The sequence below is a fragment of the Cajanus cajan genome, chromosome 11, assembly GCF_000230855.2.
Source record: "Cajanus cajan strain Asha chromosome 11, NIPB_CcT2T_4, whole genome shotgun sequence".
NCBI classification, from domain to species: Eukaryota; Viridiplantae; Streptophyta; class Magnoliopsida; order Fabales; family Fabaceae; genus Cajanus; species Cajanus cajan.
Genome location: NC_138527.1, coordinates 41236169 through 41260186, shown reverse-complemented (window position 1 = coordinate 41260186; position 24018 = coordinate 41236169). Strand labels below are relative to the sequence as shown.

General features: G+C 29.8%; 2 protein-coding genes, 1 long non-coding RNA gene and 1 pseudogene across 3 annotated transcripts; 3 read left to right on the top strand and 1 right to left on the bottom strand.

The window, feature by feature from the left end:
• Nucleotides 1-5780: 5780 nt before the first annotated feature.
• Nucleotides 5781-9198, top strand: LOC109800643 (AT-hook motif nuclear-localized protein 8). Its single transcript, XM_020361442.3, has 5 exons — nucleotides 5781-6418; nucleotides 6521-6573; nucleotides 6728-6859; nucleotides 8241-8402; nucleotides 8547-9198. The coding sequence occupies exons 1-5, from the start codon at nucleotides 6016-6018 to the stop codon at nucleotides 8832-8834; spliced, it is 1038 nt and encodes a 345-aa protein (XP_020217031.1). The 5' UTR covers nucleotides 5781-6015; the 3' UTR covers nucleotides 8835-9198.
• Nucleotides 9199-14135: 4937 nt separating this feature from the next.
• Nucleotides 14136-14537, top strand: LOC109801346 (uncharacterized). The gene has a single exon (XM_020362395.3). It carries the CDS (start codon nucleotides 14136-14138, stop codon nucleotides 14535-14537), a length of 402 nt encoding a protein of 133 aa, XP_020217984.1.
• A 3893-nt stretch (nucleotides 14538-18430) lies between these two features.
• Nucleotides 18431-19129, top strand: LOC145953005 (uncharacterized). Its single transcript, XR_014430525.1, has 2 exons — nucleotides 18431-18468; nucleotides 18808-19129. It is a non-coding gene; the product is annotated as an uncharacterized LOC145953005 (long non-coding RNA).
• A 3111-nt stretch (nucleotides 19130-22240) lies between these two features.
• On the bottom strand, nucleotides 22241-23615 carry LOC109800526 (AT-hook motif nuclear-localized protein 23 pseudogene; annotated as a pseudogene).
• Between the last annotated feature and the right edge of the window lie 403 nt (nucleotides 23616-24018).

The following is a 24018-nucleotide window of genomic DNA, read 5'->3' as shown; positions in this document are numbered from 1 at the left end:
TTAAATTGTTGTGACTTAAATATTGTTTAAAACATGAGATTTTCGTGTTAACTAAGTAAAAAATAATCTAAAATAAATATTATTAATAATTTATTTTGAAACATTTAATTTTAACAACATAATAATATAATTATTTCACAAAGATTAAATTTTAAAATAACTAGTATTTTATTTATACAGAATAAATGTTTATTTTATATAATTATAATTCATAATAAAGAAAAACTTTTAAATACATGCAAATTACATTTTAAAATTATTATAAACAATTTATTCTATCACATAATGTTATTTTTAATTATTAATAATTTTTAAAAATATTGAATGATAAATTAAGAGAGCCAAAGGAAATGCTTAATATTTTTTGACAAAATAAGTTTTGTTAGATCAAAGACTAGTTTTTTAATTTCAATGCAGGTATTTGGAATAATAAACTCGTAGGTAAGCGACTAGTAGGATGATTTGGTCGAATAAACTCACTGGTATTATAAAATGACTTGGGAAGTTATGCCATAAAAGTTAATGCAATCATTTTCAAAATTCTAAATTTTATAATGACTAGAACTAATAATTTTTTTGAATATATATCTAGAAAAGAAAAAAGTTACCATATTTACAGAAATTAAAAACATATCAAACTACTTTTTCTCTTTCTAATATTGTGGTCGCATTTTGTAGTTTGTACTACACTAAAAAAAGATCTATATCTAATTATTTGAGAACGATTACTTTTAGCACAACTTACTAACCTTTAGATTTGAATATATAAAAGTTATAGATACATGTTCACTTTTTATATCAACTATAATTATAATTATGACTACAGTAGATTTAGTTATTGTTATACATACATTAGATTTATATTTAGTCACAGAGATGGGTCAAAATGAGATATGCATCCATAATCAATCAATTGTAAATTACAAACATGTTTGTAACATTGCAAATTATATAAATAATCCTCGACCCATCTTATTTAACACGTGGCTATAACTTTTGTTGGGAAATTTTTATAATAAGGAACATTTCACACGATGGATAATAAGTAAATTACATAAACAAGTTTGACACTACAAAATAACTTAAAATTTTATGGTGTATTTGGATGATGGATTTTACAAATTCAAGAAATTTTAAATTTTTTGTATTTAAATTACTTTGATTTCAATTTCTATCATTCTTAAAATATTTTGTTTGGATAAGTCAATTCAAATTTTTTAAATTTTAAATTGTTAAGTTGGATATAATAATTTGATTCTACCATGGTAAAATTAATTTTAAAAATAAATTTATATGTTGAAATTTTTGAACTAAATTTTATAAAAATAAATATTAGCTAATTTTTAAATATTTAATAAATTTAAAATTTAATATTAGATAATATTTAATAATTTTAAAAATATTGTTGAATATTTAATAATTAAAAACATGAAGAGGTAAGATAAGATAAAATATATAAGTAAAATAAGAAGAAGAAAAAAATATGAGGAATTTCAAATTCTTATTTTTTAAAGAGAATTTCAAATTCTACTATTTCAAGAAATTTTATAAATGCTTGAATTTTAAATTCTTTATAAATTCTCCATCCAAACAAGGTATTTCACCTCAAAGAATTTAAAATTCTTCAAATAAATGAATTACTCCATTTAAATTTTTCATCCAAACACACTATTAAGGTATTAGGTAGGTGGGTCTTTCTTACTTATATATTACTCAACATGTTAAACTCTAATCAATGTTTACTTCATACTTGAACTTTAACACTCCTCTTCAAGTGTGAACCCCTTCCACATGGTCACGTTCCCTCTCAAGCGTAAGCCTTTCATGCATCACGAGTATTCAATGGTAGTCTTACTTGCACTGTCGTTGCACTTCAACAACACATGTCCTCTTCACACCTCTAGGGAGACTTTTAGTACAAGGGATGATCCCACTATTGGATCTTCTGCCAATTCCATTCTGGATCCTTCTCTTGGATCTATCCATTGCCAATTGTATTGACCAATGCTCGTCTGAGTCGATCACTAGTCACTTGGTTGAACTATCGGCTCTAATACCACTGTTGGGAAGTTTTTACGGCAAAAAACACTCCACACAATAGGTAATAAGTAAGTCACACAAGTAAGTTTGACACCATAACATAATCTAAAACATTAAAACATTAGGTAAGTGGGTCTTTCTCACTTATATATTACTCAACATGTCTAATTCTAACTAATGTTAGACTTTACTTTACACTTAAACTCCAACAAGTTTTTCATGAGAAATTCCAATGCCATTAGTTGAAAATTGATTTTTGGGTTCATACTTTAATTTGTCTTGGAGTAGTTTTAGGAGACTTATGGGCTGAATGAAAAGTTTCATACTAACTTTTATTACTACCTTATTTTAGAATAAAAACATTCAAACATAAATCATGTAACTTAAAAGATCATTTTTACAAAATCAATTTTGGGTGTATTTGGATACATATTATTTGACATGTCTCAGCTTTATTCTAGATGGGTTAAATGTGATTTAGTCGTTGATTATGATGTTTGACATTGCGTTGGAAACATAATTTCAAGTTTTAGACATAATCTCATTAAAACTGTTAGAAGTAGTTCTTTGCTTCAATACTAACTCGAGTCATGTTATTTGTTTCATGTATACCCATAGTTGTGTTATTTGTTCCATGTATATCCTTAGTTAAACTCAGGTGATTTCTATAATTACACACTCTTATTTAAGTTTTGAAATGCTAGTGTGTAAAAATAGTTTTTTAATGTATATTATCCAAACAAAAAATTACATTACTACAAACTGACTTTACATAAAATCCTATAAATCACGCTAATTTAGAATCAATTACACAAATGTGTACGCCTAAACTATACTTCATGGAAAATTAATTATACAACTGTTAACTAAAAAGAAACACTAATTTTCTTTATATTTATACGAAGTTCATATATTTAACATTGTTCATAAATAACAACCATGGTCCTAATCAAATATATTCAGAAATTTATTAAATCAAATTTATTGAAAATCACAAATTTTTATAAGTTTGACTTCCTTTTCAATTGTATCCTCTTAATTTTCTCAGCTTCATTCCCACATGGAATTATCTCAAGCTGTTCATCCACCACGTACTCAAAGTAAACGTGTATGTCTTTGTCAAATTGGACACAAGTAACACTAACCATAGCATGGATATCTTCGTCGTTCTCTAGAAGATGCAAACGACACCCCTTTTCTAGGCACCAAGAAGAAAACTTGCTAAAATCTAATAAAATTTCCACACGTTATGCGTAAATCACGAACGACAAATACATTTACATAATCTGTGTGCATGCCTTCCACACACAAATTTCTCCATCCACATATTTCTGTAACTCCCTGTCGTTCTTTGTGAACCTACCCTTGTGGTGAAGAATTGGGTTAATCAATAATGACATCATGCAATAACCCAAAACGTAATAGAATAATGACCAAGACAAATAACATACATGCAAAATCCATCAAAATTGACAACCAAATAAATACATGCAACACAAATTGAACAAGGAGAAAAACTACTTTGTGTATATATACGATAAACAAGTGTTTAACAGGGTACTATTAACATGCTTCAACGACTAATGTTGCCTATTCTTCTTTAATATCGTCGTAGCAATCGGGTTGCTTGACCCCAGTAGAGACAAAGTCTCTTATTGGGGAGGACATCGTTGAGGAGATTCTACTTGAGATGATATGATGCGTGAGAAGGAAAATGGAAAGGTGATGGACAGTGTGAGGGAAGAAGACAAAATAGTCTCTATTATGACAAAATAACCCTTTCGTGGATTTAAATTTAACTCTTGGCAAACAATTAAAAGTTAACAATGTACTATCAAAATGGTCATGTGACTGTTCAATACGTTGGCATCCCATGTGGATAGCTTCATCACACAAAACTTGTCACACACATAACGTTACATCAAGACTCTAAAATTAAAATTAATGGAACTTCATTAACGACGAGACGAACGTTAGAAACAATTTATACTTTGATAGTTTTTTATTTTTATTTTTATTTTAAATCTTTGAAGAACTAAGGTGAGAACGAGTTACACAATTGAGGATAAAAAAAGAGTTTTTACCCTAAAATAAACATTTACTTTGTATATTGTTCAGAATAAAAATACTATTTTGTTATCTCTAGTTAGTCTTATAAATCTGTTTTATTTTTTTTCTTCTTTTACTTTTGAATTGTTGCCGTTGAAGACATCCGACTTCAAACTAATTATAAATATATTTTTCATGTGGCATATGCAGCATTCTTTTATTTGTGAATAAAATAAATCTAGTAAAATTGAAGTTGTGTGACATTAGTAGGTGATTGTTACCATGGTAATGAACTAATGGGTAATAGGTAATATTTCCTAATTATCTATTATATTTTTATATTTACAAATAAAATATAATCATACTTTTAATATTTAAATGCTAACAGTATAAACTTTTCATACAGGTAAGATAAAGAGTAAAACAAACTTATAAAATACTTGAATCGACAGATGGAGTATTTTAAGAAGGAAATATAATTTTTAAGGCTATTTGAAATTTTAGAATAAAATTTATTGTTTAGATATTTTACTAAATGAAATATAATATTTTAAATATTTAAATTAAATTTTAATCAATTGAAATTCAAAGTATTTTAAAAGGAAATGTGATTTCCAAGAGGATTTCTTTATTTTTAGAATATTTTTTTTTGTTTAGATATTTTATTAAATAAAATTTAATACTTATTTGTTTTTAAATGGAAATCTTAATAAATAATTTTTTAAAAAAATTCACTAAAATGTCAACAATTTAATAGTTCTTTTCTATCTCCTCTCTCATCTTTAAAAAGTTTAATTATTTTATTTACATACAAAATTTTAAAAAAACGAATGAATTTATATATTTTACCAAAACAATAAATTTAAAAAATAAAAAATATTGATTACTTATCTAAACACACAATTTTAGAAGTGAAAGCATTTAATTTTTCATCTAAAAATTGAAAATAAAAATTCAATTAAAGCAATTCAACATGTTAATTTTTTTACAAAAAAAAAAATTATATTAGAGTAAGCCATAACTTCTTTAAGAATTTTTAGTAAAATTATAAATTGTTTACTCTAATCCACATGAAAGTATCTATACACTATACACATTATTTATAATTTTATTATAATTATAGAGGGGATAATTATAGAGACTACTAGATGGTGTAATTGGTTTTGGTATCTATTTTTAATGAATCATTGTATCCTTTGAAAAAAAACTCTCATATTTAATGAATAATCACTTACAATCATTCTTAAATTATCTTTTTTTAATTATTTTAAAAATTAAGAAGTACAAAATGTTTTTTTTTACTGGTATAAATAAAAGAGAAGTCAAAATCAATCTATAATCCTAATTAATATACATAAAGGGACTTTTAAGACAAATAATTTTAAAATTAGTCAAAACAAGAAATTCTAAAAAGATGAAAAAAAAGATTATTTATCTAAATTGATAATTTAAAAAACAAAAAAATAATTTAACTTAAAAATAAAAAATAAATTTATTTAGAGTAAAAAAAATGTACAAATATTTTAATTATTTATATAAGAAAAAGAAGAAGTTGATTGTAGAAAGTAGAAGTAGAAAGCGAAGGATGATGAAGTTGACAGGGAGCGGCGAATGGGTAAGGGTAACTATCGTATCCAAATGTTGTCAAAGCATGGAAGTGAGAATAATAAAATAGGGGTAAGACAGGGAATAAAATCAAAATCTAAAAGTAAAACCCTAAATTAATACACAACCCCGAGACTCGGTTCGATTCGCGTGTTCCCCTATAATTAACTCAGCGCTCCGCATTTTCTTCTTCATTCATCACCACCTTCTTCTTCTTCTTCAATCACTCCTTAGTTACATTACTCTCTTCTCAGGATCCAATCCAACCGCATTCCCGTTTCGCTTTCGTTTTTCCTTTCTTTTTCTCTCGTTTGATCCGCGATGGATTCTCGGGAACCGCCTCCGCCTCAGCCTCAGCCGCAACCGCCAAGCATGATGGTGGGCCCCGCCTCCTCCTACCCCTCGGTGATGGCCCCCGCCACCGCGCGATTCCCTTTCAACAGCAACCCTCCGCCCGACCCTTTCAACGACGCCACCACAGCCAACAACAACAACACCGCCACGTGCGAGGCCACGTTGAAACCGTGCGGGCTTCCCTCGGACTCCGCCAAGAAAAAGAGAGGCCGGCCCAGGAAATACTCCCCCGATGGCAACATTGCGCTGGGTCTGGGCCCAGGCCCAGGCCCAGGCCCAACCCATGCTTCCTCTTCCTCCGCCGAACCTCCCGCTAAGAAGCACCGCGGCCGTCCCCCTGGCTCCGGAAAGAAGCAGATGGACGCGCTCGGTGTGTTTACGTTTCACTTTCATCTGTTTTCTTGTTCCTTCTTTCCTCTGCGTCTTTGTCTTTTGTATTTGTTTTCATCGTGCTTTTTCCTCTATTTCTCAGGAATCGGTGGAACTGGTTTCACTCCTCATGTTATCTTAGCCGAAGCTGGCGAGGTATGCACTGCAATCTCTCACTCACTATTCACTGTTGAATAGCTTGTGTTATAGACTTATAGTCTTATGTGTTGGCTCTGTAATGTAACTAAGCTTATTATTGATATTTGGTGGGGGTTTCTTACTGCAGCAGTGTTCTTCTCTTTGTTTGTAGGATATTGCTGCAAAACTTATGGCCTTTTGTCACCAAGGACTGCGGACAGTTTGCATTCTCTCTGCTACTGGTGCAATCTGCAATGTTACCCTTAGGCAATCAGAAACTTCTGGGGGTGGTGTGTCCTATGAGGTACCTTTTTACATCCCTTTAGAATCCTTTCAATAACCATTGTTCAAAGTTTTGTTGTTCTATGTGTTGATTGCTAATGATATGACGTATTATTTGTTTGTTTGGTGTGCTTGTGTGCATGTTAGTTGTTCTGTTTGTCGAGCAGAACTTTAAAATACACGTATTTATGTTAAAATTTTCTATTTGGGAAACAGAATATAGGGGAAATCTAACAGAATTCAGAAACATTTATACGAGATTCTGAATGTTATATTTTTTTTAGAAAAATTACATATTTTATTTTTCCATGAGATTAGGTAGGTAGATCTACTTAAGAATTGTTATGGAAAGAAATATCAAATAAATATTGTATACTTAAGAGTTAGGTTTAATGGATAAATTCTTGTACACAATCTTGATTTAACTCTGTGAATGAATGGATGTAAAAACTATAAATGATTCAAAATGATTGGATAGCTATCTGTTTTGTGAAAAAAATATTTTGAAGTGTGTTTTTTAAATGCTTAATTTGATCTGAAAAGTGTCTTGAAAATTGTATTTCTATTGTTTGAATGAAAATGTTGTGATAACATGCAGTAGCTCTATAGGGATTCTGTATGTATGGGTAATTTGACTTGTGAAGAAACAAATTTTGAGGTGTCAGTCACACAATATTACTTGTCACATAAGTTGGTCTTTTTTGGTGCACAAGTTTATATCTCTTTTCTTCAGTTTTGATTGGGTCCAACCAACAACTAAGAATCTCTTTTTGCTGAGTTGTTTTAGGATATATATTAAAACCCTCTGATTATAAAATATTGCAATTGGTCTCTCACTATTTATAAGTTTTTGTGATTACTTGATGAGCTCTAGTTTAGTGACTATAGGAACTAAAATCTACTTTGGAACACAGAAGAAGATTACTATTATATTAAGAAGATGTTCCTTAACTTAATCCTAATCCTGCCAGGTTTTATTGACTTTTTCCAAACCAAAATCTAGTTTGGAACACAGAAGAATAGTGACTTTGTGCACTAATTTGATTCTCATTCTGGTTTACCCTTAGTTCTTGGTTAAACCTTTTTTAAATACAATTGTTCAAATTTGTGATTTACATGTGTTAGTGCTGCTGTGTGTGAAACTTTCATTTTCTTGTCATTGCTTTTAAATGTTACTTCCTATCTTTCAGACACTCTTAATTGGTAAAGGTGCATCGATTAATAATTAATAATGAAGTTTAAATGACAATACTAATATTTTTTTTATTTATTTTTTTGCTGAGAAGGAATCAAATTTTGCTGCATCTATAGTTCTTCTCATGATGTCTTTTTAATAGTCAGAATGTTATTATTTTTACTTGCATTTAAGTTTGATTCACTTCACGTCATTTTTTTTTTCACAGGGTCAATTTGAGATTATATCACTTTCAGGTTCTACTCGACATTCTGAAAATAACAGTGGTCATAACAGAATGAGTAACTTGAGTGTGTCTCTAGCTGGTCCTGATGGAAGAGTATTGGGTGGTGAAGTTGTTGGAATGCTTACTGCAGCATCTCTAGTGCAGGTATTTTCAAATGGTTGAAAATTTGTCAAATTATATAGAGTACATAGTGCATACATGATTTTGGCTATTGAAGAGTTTTTCTGCATGAAGGATTGATCTAACTCTGATGCATTATTTCTGTGACTTCTAAAAAATCATCAACAGATCATTGTGGGGAGTTTTGTTGCGGATGGTAAGAAGTCTAGCTCAAGTAACCCAAAATCTGGACCGGCTGTGACACCATCATCCCAAATGGTAACTTTTGGTGGTCCTGTGACTCCAACCACTCCTACATCTCAAGGGAATTCAACTGAGTCCTCTGATGATAATGAGAATGGTCATTTTAGCAAGGGGTCAGGTGATCCAGGACTCTACAATAATAATGCTAGTCAGTCCGTTCATAACATTCCGATGTACCATCATCAACTATGGGCAGGACAAACTCAGCAGTGATGTGCAATTTTAGGTTTAGCATTGTCGAAGCAGAATATTGGCATGATTATTGTTCAAAGTAGTGACTAGAAGTCAAATTGAAATTCTAACATCCATCATTGGTTTTGGAACTGATTTTAGGAGGATTATCTTAAGGTCAAAATCTATTTATCTTTATTTTTCTGTGGATTAGAATTTTTAAATCATAATCGGAACAGTGTTAGTTATGATAGTTTTTGGTTATTGGAGCCTGTTACGGATGTGGATCCACACTCATTTATTAGATATATGAGTTGTGTTCCCCTGTGCATGCGTTCATTAGATATATGAATTGTGTTCATTACTTTTTCCTTTTTGAATTTTCATTCATGGCTTTTTTTCTTTATTCTTGCTGTGTTTGAAGAGAAAATCTGACCAACGAAAAGTAAAATATTAAAGGTTGAGATTTGATAAGTTGGGTTTACCTGGTAGCCAAAAAGATACATCATCTAAAAATATACTTATATCTATTTTAAAAGATAAATTAGCTATCGAACACATATACGGTAAAGAAACTACATAAAGAACTCACACAGGATATACATTGCAAGTTATTTTAACAAAATGTTTTCACAAAAGGTTTATAGGACTGACCTATAACAAAATATAGCAAAGAAGTTAGTAAATAAATGTAATGGGAAATTTAGGGTCTGACTTAAATCGTTATGAACTAATCTGGTTTTTCACTAATCATTAGCATCATTTGGATGTGATCGAAAGCCGTATAATCTTTCATCATATATTAATGTTATTATAGACAAAACTTAGTTGCATCATATATTATTATATACAATTTAGTAACAATTTTTTAAGTATGTTTAGTGTTCTCTAATCAGAATTTTATTTTGAATAGTATGTTTAAATGTATATTAATAAGTATTGAGGTAAAATTTTAATTTTAATTGGATGACAACACTAACTACATTTAAAGAACTATATCTAAATTTTGTCTTATCATTATTATTATTATTTTTTAAAATACAACTCCTTAGGCATAGGTTATATTAATTTCGGTGATCAAATCAACTTATACCTACTTTTATTTTAATTACTAACTAATTGTAAAATCATAATCTGTCGAAGTTAGATTACCATTATCGAAACTACATGTACCCGTGTATATTATACAAATTTAAGTTTTCCTTCTTTATTTCTATTATAACAGTAGTTAGTAATAATGTAATATATATATCATTAACAAATGTTCTATTATTTGAGTTTAATTTGTTGTATATTTTAAGATATTTTAAAAGGTTAATTACTTCATCAAATTATTTTGAATTTATATTTAAATTCAAAAACAATATTTTATTAATTATAGATTTTAAAATTTAATTAATATTGGTTTTAATGAAATATAATAATATGAATGCTATAATTTTAATTATCAACCATTTTAAAATTAATTATTTTTAATTCTCGTGATTAATTATAATTTCTAGTTCGTTTATATTAATACTGGGAATCAACAAAAGATATTGATTTAAGATCTTGTTAGTTCTGCATCCTTAATTTAGTACTGGTGGGGACTTGTTGTGGATAAGTATGCTTCAAGAATTTATATTATTTTGTACTTTCAGCATCCATGGTCAACAATCTATAAAACTTACAATTATTTATGAAAATTGTTGATGAATGTGAGAGTTAAACATAAGGTTACAAAGGAGAACGCGTGTATGCATTGTTGCGACCGTCATATATGAAGGAGAGCAAGATATCAATTGGTTAGTCTGATGTGCTTTTGCCATTGGTGAGTCTCGTAGAAAGCGAAGGGTTTCGCAAGAAGGAATTCATATCAATAGCAGTAAGTATGATTAATTTGCTAACCAATTTGGTAAGAATCTATCTAAATTTTCTCAATCAACATGTGTTAAATATTTTATGTGTGAATAATTATTATGGAGTAATAGTTTTTCATGGTACATAACATATTATTATATTCAATTATGATATCTTAATTGAAAATTAAATTACTTTGGGTTGTAATTACTATTTAAATGTCTGGTGCATGTTACGTGATTCACAATCATGATTAGCATATTATGTCAAGACACTATATATTTAATTATTTATGTTAAAACACTGAGGATAATTAAATATTTATTTATATGTATGGAAGCAAAAAATTAATAATAGTATTATTTTGAGAATATTATTCTTTATGAATAAATAAGATTCATCATTTGGAAAATGATGTGGGCAATTAATTCTTAAGATTCTCTCCATAGTGAGAATAATAATCAATACTAGTTCTCATGAATAAGATGAAATTCACCTTGTAACTGATATAAATTAGTGCATATCAATTTATATGGTGATGAACATTTTTTACTCTATATTTTAGAGATATTGATTTCTAAATCTTCTCATGTTTTGTTGTGACCATATATAATTGATTTGGTGATTATATATTTTATTTGCTTTTGAGACAATATGTTAATCTTTATGCCATTATATGAGAGATAATGAGTAACAATTGAATGTCATTTGAATATCTTAATCAAATGCATTATCATATAATGAATGTTAATACCTTTGTTATTAATGTTTGATTTTTAATTATAATCATCATCAACCAAATGAATCATGTATAAATAAACTTTATAAAGTAGTTAAATCATCAAATATAATTCATTCAACATAATATATCGACAAATATATACATAAAAATTAATAAACAAACTTAATAACAAAACACTTATATAATAGAAATATGAAAGAAAGATCGTTTGTATAAGTAGTTTAACATTCATATTTTTTAATTAAAAATAGGAGCTTAATATTTTATTTAAGTATATAATTTTGATCAAAAATACTAATTTATTCTTATGAAGACTGATTTAATAGAATATAATTATATTTTTTTATTAAAAAAAAACCATAGAGATTTAAAGGTCAACTTCTTTCATAAATTCTTAATTGATGAAATAGAAGGGCTAATCTTCACTTTCTCCATACCTTAAAATGGCCTTGAATGGAAAAGAAGGTTTGGAGAAGAATGTGGTGGGAAAATGATGCATAATTTTATCAAAGAAATTCATTTATTTTAATAAAAAATTAGGTGAAAATTAGAATTTTATTAAAGATAGTTCAAGAGATATTTTAATAGATGACTCTAGAGCTTCCACATCTTCCTAAAGTGGCATGAATTTGCAGCAGTAATTTTTTTATTTTGTATTTTATTTTATTTTAATAATCAGGTGAAAATTCAAAATTATTAAATATTAATGTAATAAATTAGGATTAGACTTTTTTATCTGTTTATGATAAAATTGGGCCTCACCAGGGTCCAGGGTTGTCACGTCCAAGCCCACTCCAAAACTGATCTTAGATTTTAAAATTTTTAATTATTATATTATTTTCTACAATTAATTAATCAATTTTTTTGTTAAATAAATACCATTTTCAAATTATTTACCTTCAAATAATTTTTCTTCTAATTATAATAGAATTATTATAACCAGTTAAAATTTCAAAAATATTTTTCGGCCAAAAAGTCTCATTGGTCTTCTACAGTTAAACAGGTCCAACTAGGAGTATTTTAATCATTTCATACATAAAATTTTTATGAATTCCCGAAATTTTTTTTATAGTTAATCATTCTATACATATTTATTACTTCATCATAAATTTTAAATGCTCACATCTATTTTCAGTATTTTATTTTATAATTATGGCTTTAGGGGACGTATTGGCCATCTTAAAATTTTTTCGTCTTCGACCCAAATAAATAAATAAAAATAAAAATCTAAATGAGGTATTTTCATTATTTTGAACCTAACTACTTAATTATTCAAAATTTACGAATTCCTACTCAGACACTTAAATAAATAGTGATTAAATAGAAATCAGTAAGCAAAAATGAGCGTATAATAGGCCGAATACATCACTCTATGAACTTGCACAAATATTTTCCTACAACATGCATCGCATCTTGTAAGTAAATATCCAAGAGACGAGTTGTTTATCCCTAAACCTGAAAACCACGGAATAGAACGGAATATGGATAAAGAATTTAGATCTCCTCTATTATTATAGTTTTAGATATATACTAAAGATAAATATTTTTCATGATAAATATTTAATAACCTAATAGACTCGAAATTATAGAAAATGAAAAAAAGATGGAGAGATAAATATAACAACCCCATCTCAGAAAAAGGGGGGAAAATCATTACATTATCTATCAAATACGAAGCACTGATATTTGGCAAATGGCATAGTTTGACATGTCCTTTGGTCTGCACTTAATGTGTTAGTTGGTCTGCACTTAATGCCATACTTTTTCTCTTTATCTCTCCCCCCTTCCATAGTGTGAACATTTAGTGTTTTTTTTTTCTTTTCCAATTTTAAAGCAACTTATTCAATTATTTATTTTAATAAAAGTACAAGTAAATGGACCATTAATCCAATGCAATGTGGGAAAGTGTTGAAAGAAAAAATTGATTGAGGGCGAACTACCTATTGAGCTGGATGGAAGGATGCTACGCGCAATTGACACATAAAACACTACCAAATTTTTATCACCGACAACTAAATGGAAAACACATAAAACGCGTTAACCTAATTCCCTAACTACTCTAACTAAAGTCACTTGAAATATTCGTTTTCATCCATTAATTAATGATTTTGGGCTGTCCATCGTTTTTCTACAAATCGTGGGAGTGTAACTTCAAATCTAGTCTAGACATGGTGATAGTAAACTTATATCTTTCCTTTAACTAGAGGAACAATATACATTACCAAAATAGAACAACATTTAGTTACTTGAAAGGACAGAGTCAACGACCCAAAAATAACCAACAATAAAATTATCATTAATGATTTACCCTACCCTACCGTGCATTTTATTTCGCTTTTAAATGTGTAATTGGAAAATTAATTGTTGCAATGAATGTGTTTGATAATCACTTATGTTAATTAAGGTTAGTGTCTGACACCAATATTGATTGCACATGTGACAAGACAAAAGCCGCGATGGTAAGATTGAATGAGTTACTTGGAACTTGCGTGTCCGGTGTCCCAAATCCAATGTCTCGTTGACTGTTGACCAAACTTTAGCCACGCGCCCACGCGCATCCTCGCGAGCGTACGTTCCAAGGGATCCTTTCTCCAACGGCTACTTCCCATACGTCACCGAAATATACATCCAAAGTAACCTTTTCTTTCCCATATGGTCACCTAAACAATATATTAACTAAGGTTACATTACATTTCACACCAAAACTTTATCATATAATAATATCTTACATTAACTCCTTGCAAGTTCTAGAGGTTGCATCCATGGATTGTTTGGTGATGCCAGTTTCGTTGATCCGGCGTCGTTCCACGGGTTCAAGGATGGGGTACGTGCCTCTACCAAAACATCACACCTTGGAGTTGGAGCACGAATCCGAGGCTCCCGTAACGGTGGTGGTTGGAAAAGAGAAGAGGGTGTTCATGGTGGACCCTTTCATATTGCAAGAGAACCCGTTTCGGCTTTTGATGGATATCTCCATGAAGAAGGACCCATCGGAGATTGAAAAGGACCACTTCCATTTCACCTCCACTCACCGGAGGGTCATCTTTGTGGACGTGGATCACATCTTGTTCGAACACATGTTGTGGCTCATGCACAATGATGCCTCTTCTTTGTTTCAGCTCAACTTGAAGGAGATTATTGACTTCTACACTCACGATATGTAATTATGATAATACCCTTCATCACACCCCCAAGGTACTCTGTTTTATGAATTTCAGATACTAATATTATTATATTATACACACACAACGGTTCATTTTACCAAACCTCGTACATTCAGTTTCATTTAGATACTACATCTGTTAATTTCTCTTTCCCTTGCCGTGAATTTAATTATGAGCGTTTATTGTAATATGCCTAACCCCAATTTATCTCTCGTCTTTAGTTACATTATTTTTAGAAAATTATTACATTATTGTTGACACCTTCAAGGGAATGTGAAAATTTTGAATGGAATAATCGGACAAAGGTACTTTGTCTATATCCCACGTTTCTTGTGTAATCTAAATTGCGCGATAAGGGGTAACTGGATTCGATGGTTAATTGTTCCTCACCCTCACCCCACCAATTTTTGTTTTTTATTTTTTAATCTTGAGTGGCACTAATTTACGAATTCACATGCACATGCACACATCAAGGGGTTGGGGTTTAGACTTCAGGGAATCAGAACGTACAATCTCACTTAACCATGTCAAAATCGAAGAGTTGAAACTTCATTTTGGCTCTGGGTGTAGGCGTTCTTCCAAGTTCCAACTATCGTAGCTTCTATGCTTGTTTGTACAGGTGGATTTTGTTAGTTGCAATGTGTCTATCGACTTCCTAGAGTTGCTGAAATGTTTAATAACTTAATTTATAGCCTAATCTATTGCCTATATTCGTTAATTAATTTCAATTTTAGTTGCTGACTTTTAAAGGCTTTTCCCAAATACAAACAAACAATGGATGCGGATGCTGGATTCATTAATTAAACAACTCTAGTTCCTAGTCGATGTTTTACTAATTAGTGTTCTCCACTCATGTTGATCCTCCAATGAAGGATGTGCTTCCTCTGAATTTATGTATTATAGCGATTGTGCATCACTCATCGTCGACGCATTGAGAAAAAATATCATATAGAATAGATTGAGATTTGAGAAGCACTACATCCTTCATTAACACCTTTTCTACCAAAAGAAGTTTCAACTCGAGTCTATCATTTTCTGTCGTGTCCAAAAGACACTTGCAAGGCATCTTGAATTGTAGGTCACAAGTCAATAATCAACTTGCCTTGAAAAGAACCTGTATTTTTTTTAAAAAATCTTTTTCCATACGAAGGCTACAATATATATATATATATATATATATATATATATATATATATATATATATACTTTTTACTAGGCTACAATTGAAAATGAAAGAATTTATACACCTTTTTTCTCATTTGGGCTTTTTTTTTACGAAAGCAAGGGGCCTTATCCTCACTTGTCTTCTGGGCTAAATTAAGGGAAGTAGAACGCCCTGGAACCAGTGTGGACAAGATAATAGGCCCATTTTAAGGACATTTAGTTCATTATGAAATCTATATTGTCCGTATGAAAGAAAAAGGGGTCCACAATCGGGCCCAATATTGTACTTGCAAATTGGGTGACTGGGCTCTGCAAGCTGTTCTTTCTTGCCCACCTACCTATATTTTGGAAATTGTTTCCTGTACCCAACTTATTATATCATACACCTATCAAATGTATTATGAAACACCCATTCCGAAATAATAATAATTGGTGCAGGAAGTAATTATCTTATATTTTTGAACCCGAAAATTCTAGTACAGCCATCATGTCTCCGCCTACACAATTTACTACAAAAAGGGAAAACACGAAAATAATGAGTTATAGAGACATATTGCAATTTTTTTTTAATTTCCATATTTATATAATCATTTTATTATTTATTTGTTTATTTATTTTGTTAGATATTTATTTCCTATGAATAAGTTTTTGTTTGTAATATTGATTGTAATTGTCAAGTGTCCTCAAGCAAATCATCTTCATATATTACCTCAGAATACATTTTATGAAAGTAACTCAATATTCCTTTTTCTGAAAGGAAAAAGATATGTTATTCTTAATTTTTTTTTAGAATTTAATTCATTTTAATAAGTTATACAATTTTTTTATATATATAAAACACTCAAAAATATATATCAACTATGTTAAAAATATGTCCATAGGAATTGTAATTAAACATTTTAGAAAAGATGGAATCATTGAACATAATCATCGATATCTCAACATCATGTTGCTAGCAAGAAACGTTAGTAATACACTGTTTATCATATATATATATATAATATTCTTTATTATTGATTAAAATTTGCTAAAACTTATAACTTTGTGTGTCTTATTTGTAATTTAACAAACATTACTTACAATTTTATAGTTTATAATAAAATTTAACAAATAATTAAAAGTGTATAAAAAAGTGCGTTGTTAGCACTGGGGTGGTCATGGGGCTAGGACAACCCAATGACCCATTCAGTTTGAACCAAATTGAAAGAGAAAATTTGAAGCTATGTTACCAAATTTGGATGCATGAAATGTAATCTGATCCCAACCAACACGAACATATACAAATTTTAAATATTTAGGAATTTTTATTTTGTGCAATTTTATAATTATATGATTTTTATGCTATTTAATTTTATAATTTTGATTTATGAGACTATTCGTTAATTAGCTAAATTTTTTTTATTGTATTATGATTTTCTATTTTTCATTTTTTTCCAGTTTAAAATATTTTATTGATAAACATGAGCGCCTAATCTGTCCAACCAAATATGATTGATTTGCTTCAATTCAAGTAGCCAAAAGAAAATGGAAAAAATTAAATTAATCTAAACCGATTAGCAATATTGATCTATCTAAAAATCTAAGTATTTTTCTAAATCTCCCGAGCCAAAACCCACCTCTAGTTAGCCATCCTCTTTGCTAGTATGGTTCTACAATTCTACAATAATTCATATCACTATCTTAATCAAACTTCATTTCTTTTTCATATTAAGTTTATCCTTCAGTTAATTATAGTCCCAAACTAAAATAATTAAGTATAATATCTCCTAACAAAACTTTATCTGTATATAAATCACAAAAATTTAAAGACATTAATTAACCATACTAAAAGAACTAAATATATACCAACTAGGTACTGATATAAATATGACATCTTAAGTCTTAACATTCTATTATTTACTTATCTTTCTAAAACAACAGATTACTATATTATTATTTAGTATATACTTATGATTACTTCCGGCCATATTATTTGTGGATATTGTAAACATGTTAACCAACTCAATATGTAGCACCTTTTGGAGTAACGACAACATCATTACCAAAATATTATAACATAAAATCATTAAGTTCTTGCTCACGCTGCAATGTATATAGCAATAAAACATATCATGCCTTAATTTCATTTTACCCTGATGCCATTTTTAATTTGATTATGCTTGATTGGTAGACTCAAAAACTACTTCGTAGTACTTTGACATCATTATCATTTGGGCCTCATTCATTATGCCCGCTGTACCACAACATTATGTTAATTTATATTAACATATAAAAAACATTTTATGCTTTCATGAATTATTTAAGGACTGTTTATGAAAAGTACATGAGTGACTACTTATGAAATAAGGGAAATTTAGAAAGAAACATTTATATAAGTGGATTAGAAAGAATTATAAAAGCTAAAATAGTCTAAAAAGAAATATGTACACAAAAAAAGTCTATTATCATCATTATTATTATAAATTATAAATTATTAATAAATAGTCCACGTGGTTATTGTTTTGTTTATGAAATATAAAGTTCAGCTGCTCTATATGATATTATTATATTATATGGAAATGTGTATAAAATTAAGAAGTTGACAGCTTAGAAACAAATGGGTGTAAGCATTAGAATGAAATATATTATTGCACATAAGACTTAGTCAATATGATTCCTTTATTAAACCTTATTATCTGTTTTCTCACTTAATTATTGACCACACTTGCACCAATTTGTTTATGCTAATTGACAGGAACAGGAATCTTTCTTCCCAACCACCCTTCAGGTGTCGTATACCTCTTCTATATATTGTCGGCTTCGTCGTTAACCTTTATCATAATATTATAATAATTAAGATTTTCATAAAGCTGGAATATGTTCTCTCGAGATAAAGCCATTTATATATAAAATTATAATTTTTTTTTGTGGAATTATTTCCGGATACTTATGCGATTTAATAACTTAATTAGTTGTTTCATTCGTTTAAAAGAAAAATACAAATCTAAAATGTGTACAGCCGTCATTGGATAAGGATAATAAAAAATAAATTAAATTTATCATCAATGCACTTTATCTAGCTCCCTCTCCCTGACCAATTTCTGTATTTTTTCGGTCTACATTGCAGACTTTGAAAAATAAGAAAGTTTGACTTATAATAAGAAATTCAGATCATGCTATCTTGAAGAAGGAGATACGAACTCTTCTTTCATACTTTGGAAGACCTCTGAACTGGATATATGGAGTTAAACTCAGCAGTCAAAATGATATTATGAAAGTTAACTTCCCTTTTCGGCCTTGACAAAATTGAAGCAGCTCTTAATTATGAATTTATCCTATCCGGATGATTCTTGGCGGTAACTTACTAAGAATGATTACTATGTGACATTATTCTTATGTAATTTATATTATATTTTTATAAATTTGGTTTCAATGATGAAATTTTATAATTCACATGTCTATAATTTTTGTATTTACACTTTATTTTTTACAACTTAAAAAATTAATATAATTATTATAATTAAATATTTTAACATATACAAATTAATAATAAAATTCATATAATTAATTTCATACATATAAAAGATATTAAATATTAAAAATTAAAAAATTACATAACCATAAAAAATATATAATGATTGAAAATTAATTAAACATAATAAATAATATTTTAATATAAAAATAATAATAAAATGTACACAATTAATTTCATTCGTATATTAAATATTAAATATTAAAAGTAAAAAAAAAATATAATCATGAAAAATATATAACAACGATAGACAACTAGTTTTTTTATTCATAAATGATGAAGAATTGATGATGTATATCTATTTTTTTTATTTGTGGGAGTGATTTGTATTTCTTGTTCTTTATTGAAAAAATCAAACGAGTTTTGTTTTAATTCATAAATAATATTTTTTATTTAAGAGTTGTTATTTATTTTTTAAATAATTTTCTATAATATGTCATCAAATTCCAATAAAAAAATACTAATAAAAATAGTTGTTTATTAGTAAGATATACTACATATATTTTCCATTGGATATGCTTTAATATTAAAGTTCGGATGGACAGGTTTTAAATTTAATTTTGAAAAAAAAAAGAATTGATAAAACATATAAGTTCTTAATTGGTATGTTTCAAGAATATCAGTTTTTCCGAAATTGAAGAAACTTTTCATCCTATCCTAAAACTCGATAGTCCACACAGAATTGGAGATTTCTTAATTATCTCACTTTTAAGATATCTAAATAGTAATTTAAGGTATTCACGTAAAGGTTTTAAAGGTCTTCATGTAAAAGATTTGTGGGCTTTAAAATGGGAGAAGAGTTAGTGATATTAATTTCATCTTCTCTAGTGTGGGAAACTTATGCAAGAATGATTGAATGTTATATATATTAGAATTAATCATTTATATATTATTAGTATAAAGTTTTTTTTATACTGACAATCAATTATATATTTTAATAGTGTAATAAAATAAAAATAGAATAAAATAATTTAAAAAATTTGATTGATTGTTAGTATAAAAAACTTTACACCGATAGTATATGAATTAACTCTATATATTAATGAGTTTTGTCTAGTCTAACATTCTATTTTAATAAAAGTTGTTTGATGGTTACAAGGGTATGAATTAATAAGAATACATTTCCTTCATTTAACATTGGAGTATCTTAATTATAAAATGCATTGGGTCTTTTCTTTTCAACTATCTTATACTCCCCTTTGGTGAACATGTAAAATAAAATTCCACGTACGTTTTCAAGGGAGACTTCACTCTTGGAAAACAAAACTCTCGGAAGGGAGACTTTCCTCTTCGAAAACAAAACTCGGAAGAAACACGAACGTTTTAAGTAATTTTTTTTCCCATGATCATAGCCATAATGTTTTTTTAATATATATATATATATATATATATATATTTTATCAACAAATAAGCAATATATTATATAAGTACAAGGATACCATGAACCCATATAAAAAAATATAAAAAAAGCAAATCATAGCTGTCAAAGTATACATATATGCTGGTTAGATTTAATTTATACTGATATAAGTGCAAAATACTAGCTAACCATGTTCCATAATGTATCTAAAGTTGATAATAAAAAAATAACTTGTATTGGAATGTGACTTTTCCTAAATAAACATTATTTCAGATGTTCTTTACTTGTATATGTTCTCCGACTACACTTACAAACGGTTACTAGACAAGTAGCTCATTACCTTCCAATTATCCATCACACGCACGCAACTGATGGTGTAAATTGGTGAAGATACCGAAAGCAATTTAGCTAAAATTAATTTACGCTAATTAAACATTAATAAAGTAATATTAATAGAGATTTATTTATATTCAATTCTAACAAACATGTTTTTACCTTCATCTTTTATTCTACAATGAAAGAAGGGAATGCCACGAAATATTAATTCATCGTGAAATGCAGAATTCTGCAGCAAAGAATCTCTTAGTTATTTATAGACAAAACTGAATATCATTAATAATATGTAACCTGCAGGCTCAACATGCACAAGGTGTCTCAAAATGCTGGTTCTCACAATGACATGCACAGACTGGTTTCTATTAATGGCCAGCATAAAAGCAAAGTTGAAGAGCTTTGATGGAATCAATATGCAATTCTACGAAGACAACGAAGCATGGTACGGCTTCACTCAGCGCGCAAAGCCTCCACTTTGTTCATCGGAAACGCAAGCCACTATATTAAGTGGACAATAATTTAAGCAACAATAAACTGAAATATTAACATTTTTGCAATATTTAAGTCGTGGAGCGCCGGAAACCTAGCTTCCTTATCCAACCTACACTTATAATTTCCTCATCTACGCATAAATATAATAATTAAATAACTTCTAATCAACCCCCTTCAAGCTACTCAAAAATAAGGTCAGATATCGTAATATCAGAGCAATTCCAGACAGAAAATAGGGCTTAGAATGCAACCAATCGCACCATTTAATTATAATTATCTTGAAAACTAGCATGCGTGAGCATTCCTAACCATTTCAATGTAATTAAGAAAATGAACTAACCAAACGGATCGGGGTGGCCACTTCAGTATGTAGAGGGTAATTACTATCTCTCAAGCATTGTCTGGTTGAAACGCTTCTCCTAAAAGATATATAGCTGTTTGGAGTGTAATTTCATCACAATAAGATAGTTGATGCAAGTTTTACGTTAATTAGGGTGAAATGTCGGCAGGCGGAAATAACTCGTTAATTTTTCCTTCATCAGATTAAATGTATTACCAAAAGATTAACAGTAGTAGCCAGCAGAACTGGCTTTCTAATATGTTTTCATTGTATAGCCTGCCGATATGAATTGATGATATATAAGAAAATTTGAAGGTTCATCTTATACATTCTAGAAAATTAGGAAATAAAATGAATCAAGGAGAAAAAGTAATCAAACTTTTTATATAAATTATTTTACCATTTTCTAAACTTATTCAGAGTTAGAGCTTATCAAGACTAATTATTAAGACTGGTAGAGGCAGAGGAAAACTTATCAAGACTGGTAGATGATCATATGAAAATAGAGCGGGAGACGAGTTGAAAGTTATATATTACTCTCGAGACATGTATGAGGTAGTGCAATCCGGAAAAGGAAACAAGAAATTAGTCGTGTGATATACATAGTAAAGAAAAGAAAACCAAAACTAAACTAATTAAATAGAACAAGGTACAGAAATTAATTAAAGGCAACTTAACACATCCTTCTTAACATGAAAAAGAAAAAAGAGAACAAGAAGAAGCAGATGATATATATTCTCCATGAATTGGCTGACCTGAAAGCGAAGAAAGGCCTAGTTGCGATGTTGGGAAGATGCAGATGATTAGATTAAGATTGAAGAATGAAGAGAGAGGAGCAAAAGACACCGTTTAAGAGTAGTGATCAAAAGGGTGAACGTGTAGTTGAGTTTCCCGCCCAGCCATCCACAGGTAACTGAACGTTATTCATTGGCAAATTGAAGAAAGCAAGTGCCGAGGAAGGGTCAGGAAAGGGATTATTATTATTATGATGATGATTATTATTAATATTCTTGTTTCCAATCTCAACATGTTCTTCTTCTTCTTCTTCTTCCTCCAACGGTAACCGTTCATAAGCCACGTTGGTGAACGACGCCGCGATCACAATCACCGGTCCCGCCGCGGTCAACTCTCCGGCCACACTCCCTCCCACCACCTGCCCCTGCCCGCCGCCGAGGTAAATGCTCAGGCTCGTCGCCCCCGGCGGAGCCGGCGCCGGCAGGAACGATCCCGCCAGCGACAGTATCTCGAACCTGCCGTGGAGCGTCACCACCGCTCCCGCCGACGCCGGCTGCCGCAGGCTCACATTCGTCACGCTGCCGCTGCCGCTCAGGATGCAGATCCCGCGCTGCCGCCGCCGCGCGTAGGCGGCCACGCTCTCGAACACGTCGCAGCCGCTCGCCACTTCCAGGATGTGCGCGCGGAGCGTGTTTGCGCTCTCCCGCGTGATGATCACCGGCGGCCTCGGCTTGTTCTTCGACCCCGGCGGACGGCCGCGCGGCCGCCGCCCCGCGGCGTCGGCGGGGAACTGGTCTGTTTGTGTTTGGTTGGCGTCTTCTTGTGATTGGTGGTTGAAGTCTGGTCTTTGGTGGAGAGTTTGAACGAAGCCTAAATCCAAACCAGCCATAGACACATGAAAAGGAAGAGAGAGGTATTGAAAGAAAATGAGGTATTAATAATAAATAGTTTTTCTTTGTTTATGGTTATTGGAAGGGAATATCGAGAGAGGGAAAGAAAAGGAGAAGAAGTATGGAAGGTAGAGAGAAGCAGTGATTTGTTTGGGGAAGTAAAATTAAGTTTAAATAATGGACATAAAATAATAACGAGTATTTTGTTTAGAAAATGAATCATTCTTACGAATAATAGGTTGCGAGGGTTCGTCACTCTGTTCCCGGAGCGTGCCTACTACGCCACCCTTATATACAAATTAATTCTTAGATTTCCATGGATAGAAAGATACCCATTACCCCCAACCTTCCTATTTTCTCTTTTCTTTCTGCTAAAATCCACACACTAGTAATCACAATCATTTATGCTATTTCAATCCCACTCTTCTTAATTTTTTAAATAAACTATGATGCATTATATTAATAATTTTTCAATATAATATATAATATTAATTAATTGCTAATGTACTTTTAATGTTTATATTATAAATTTAATTTTTATCATATATATATAATTTATATCAGTAAAAAATCATATGAATAGAATGATTATTAATATGACAATTTCTTAATGCAGTATAAATTACCATTTTTTTAATAAAAAAATATCTTAATAA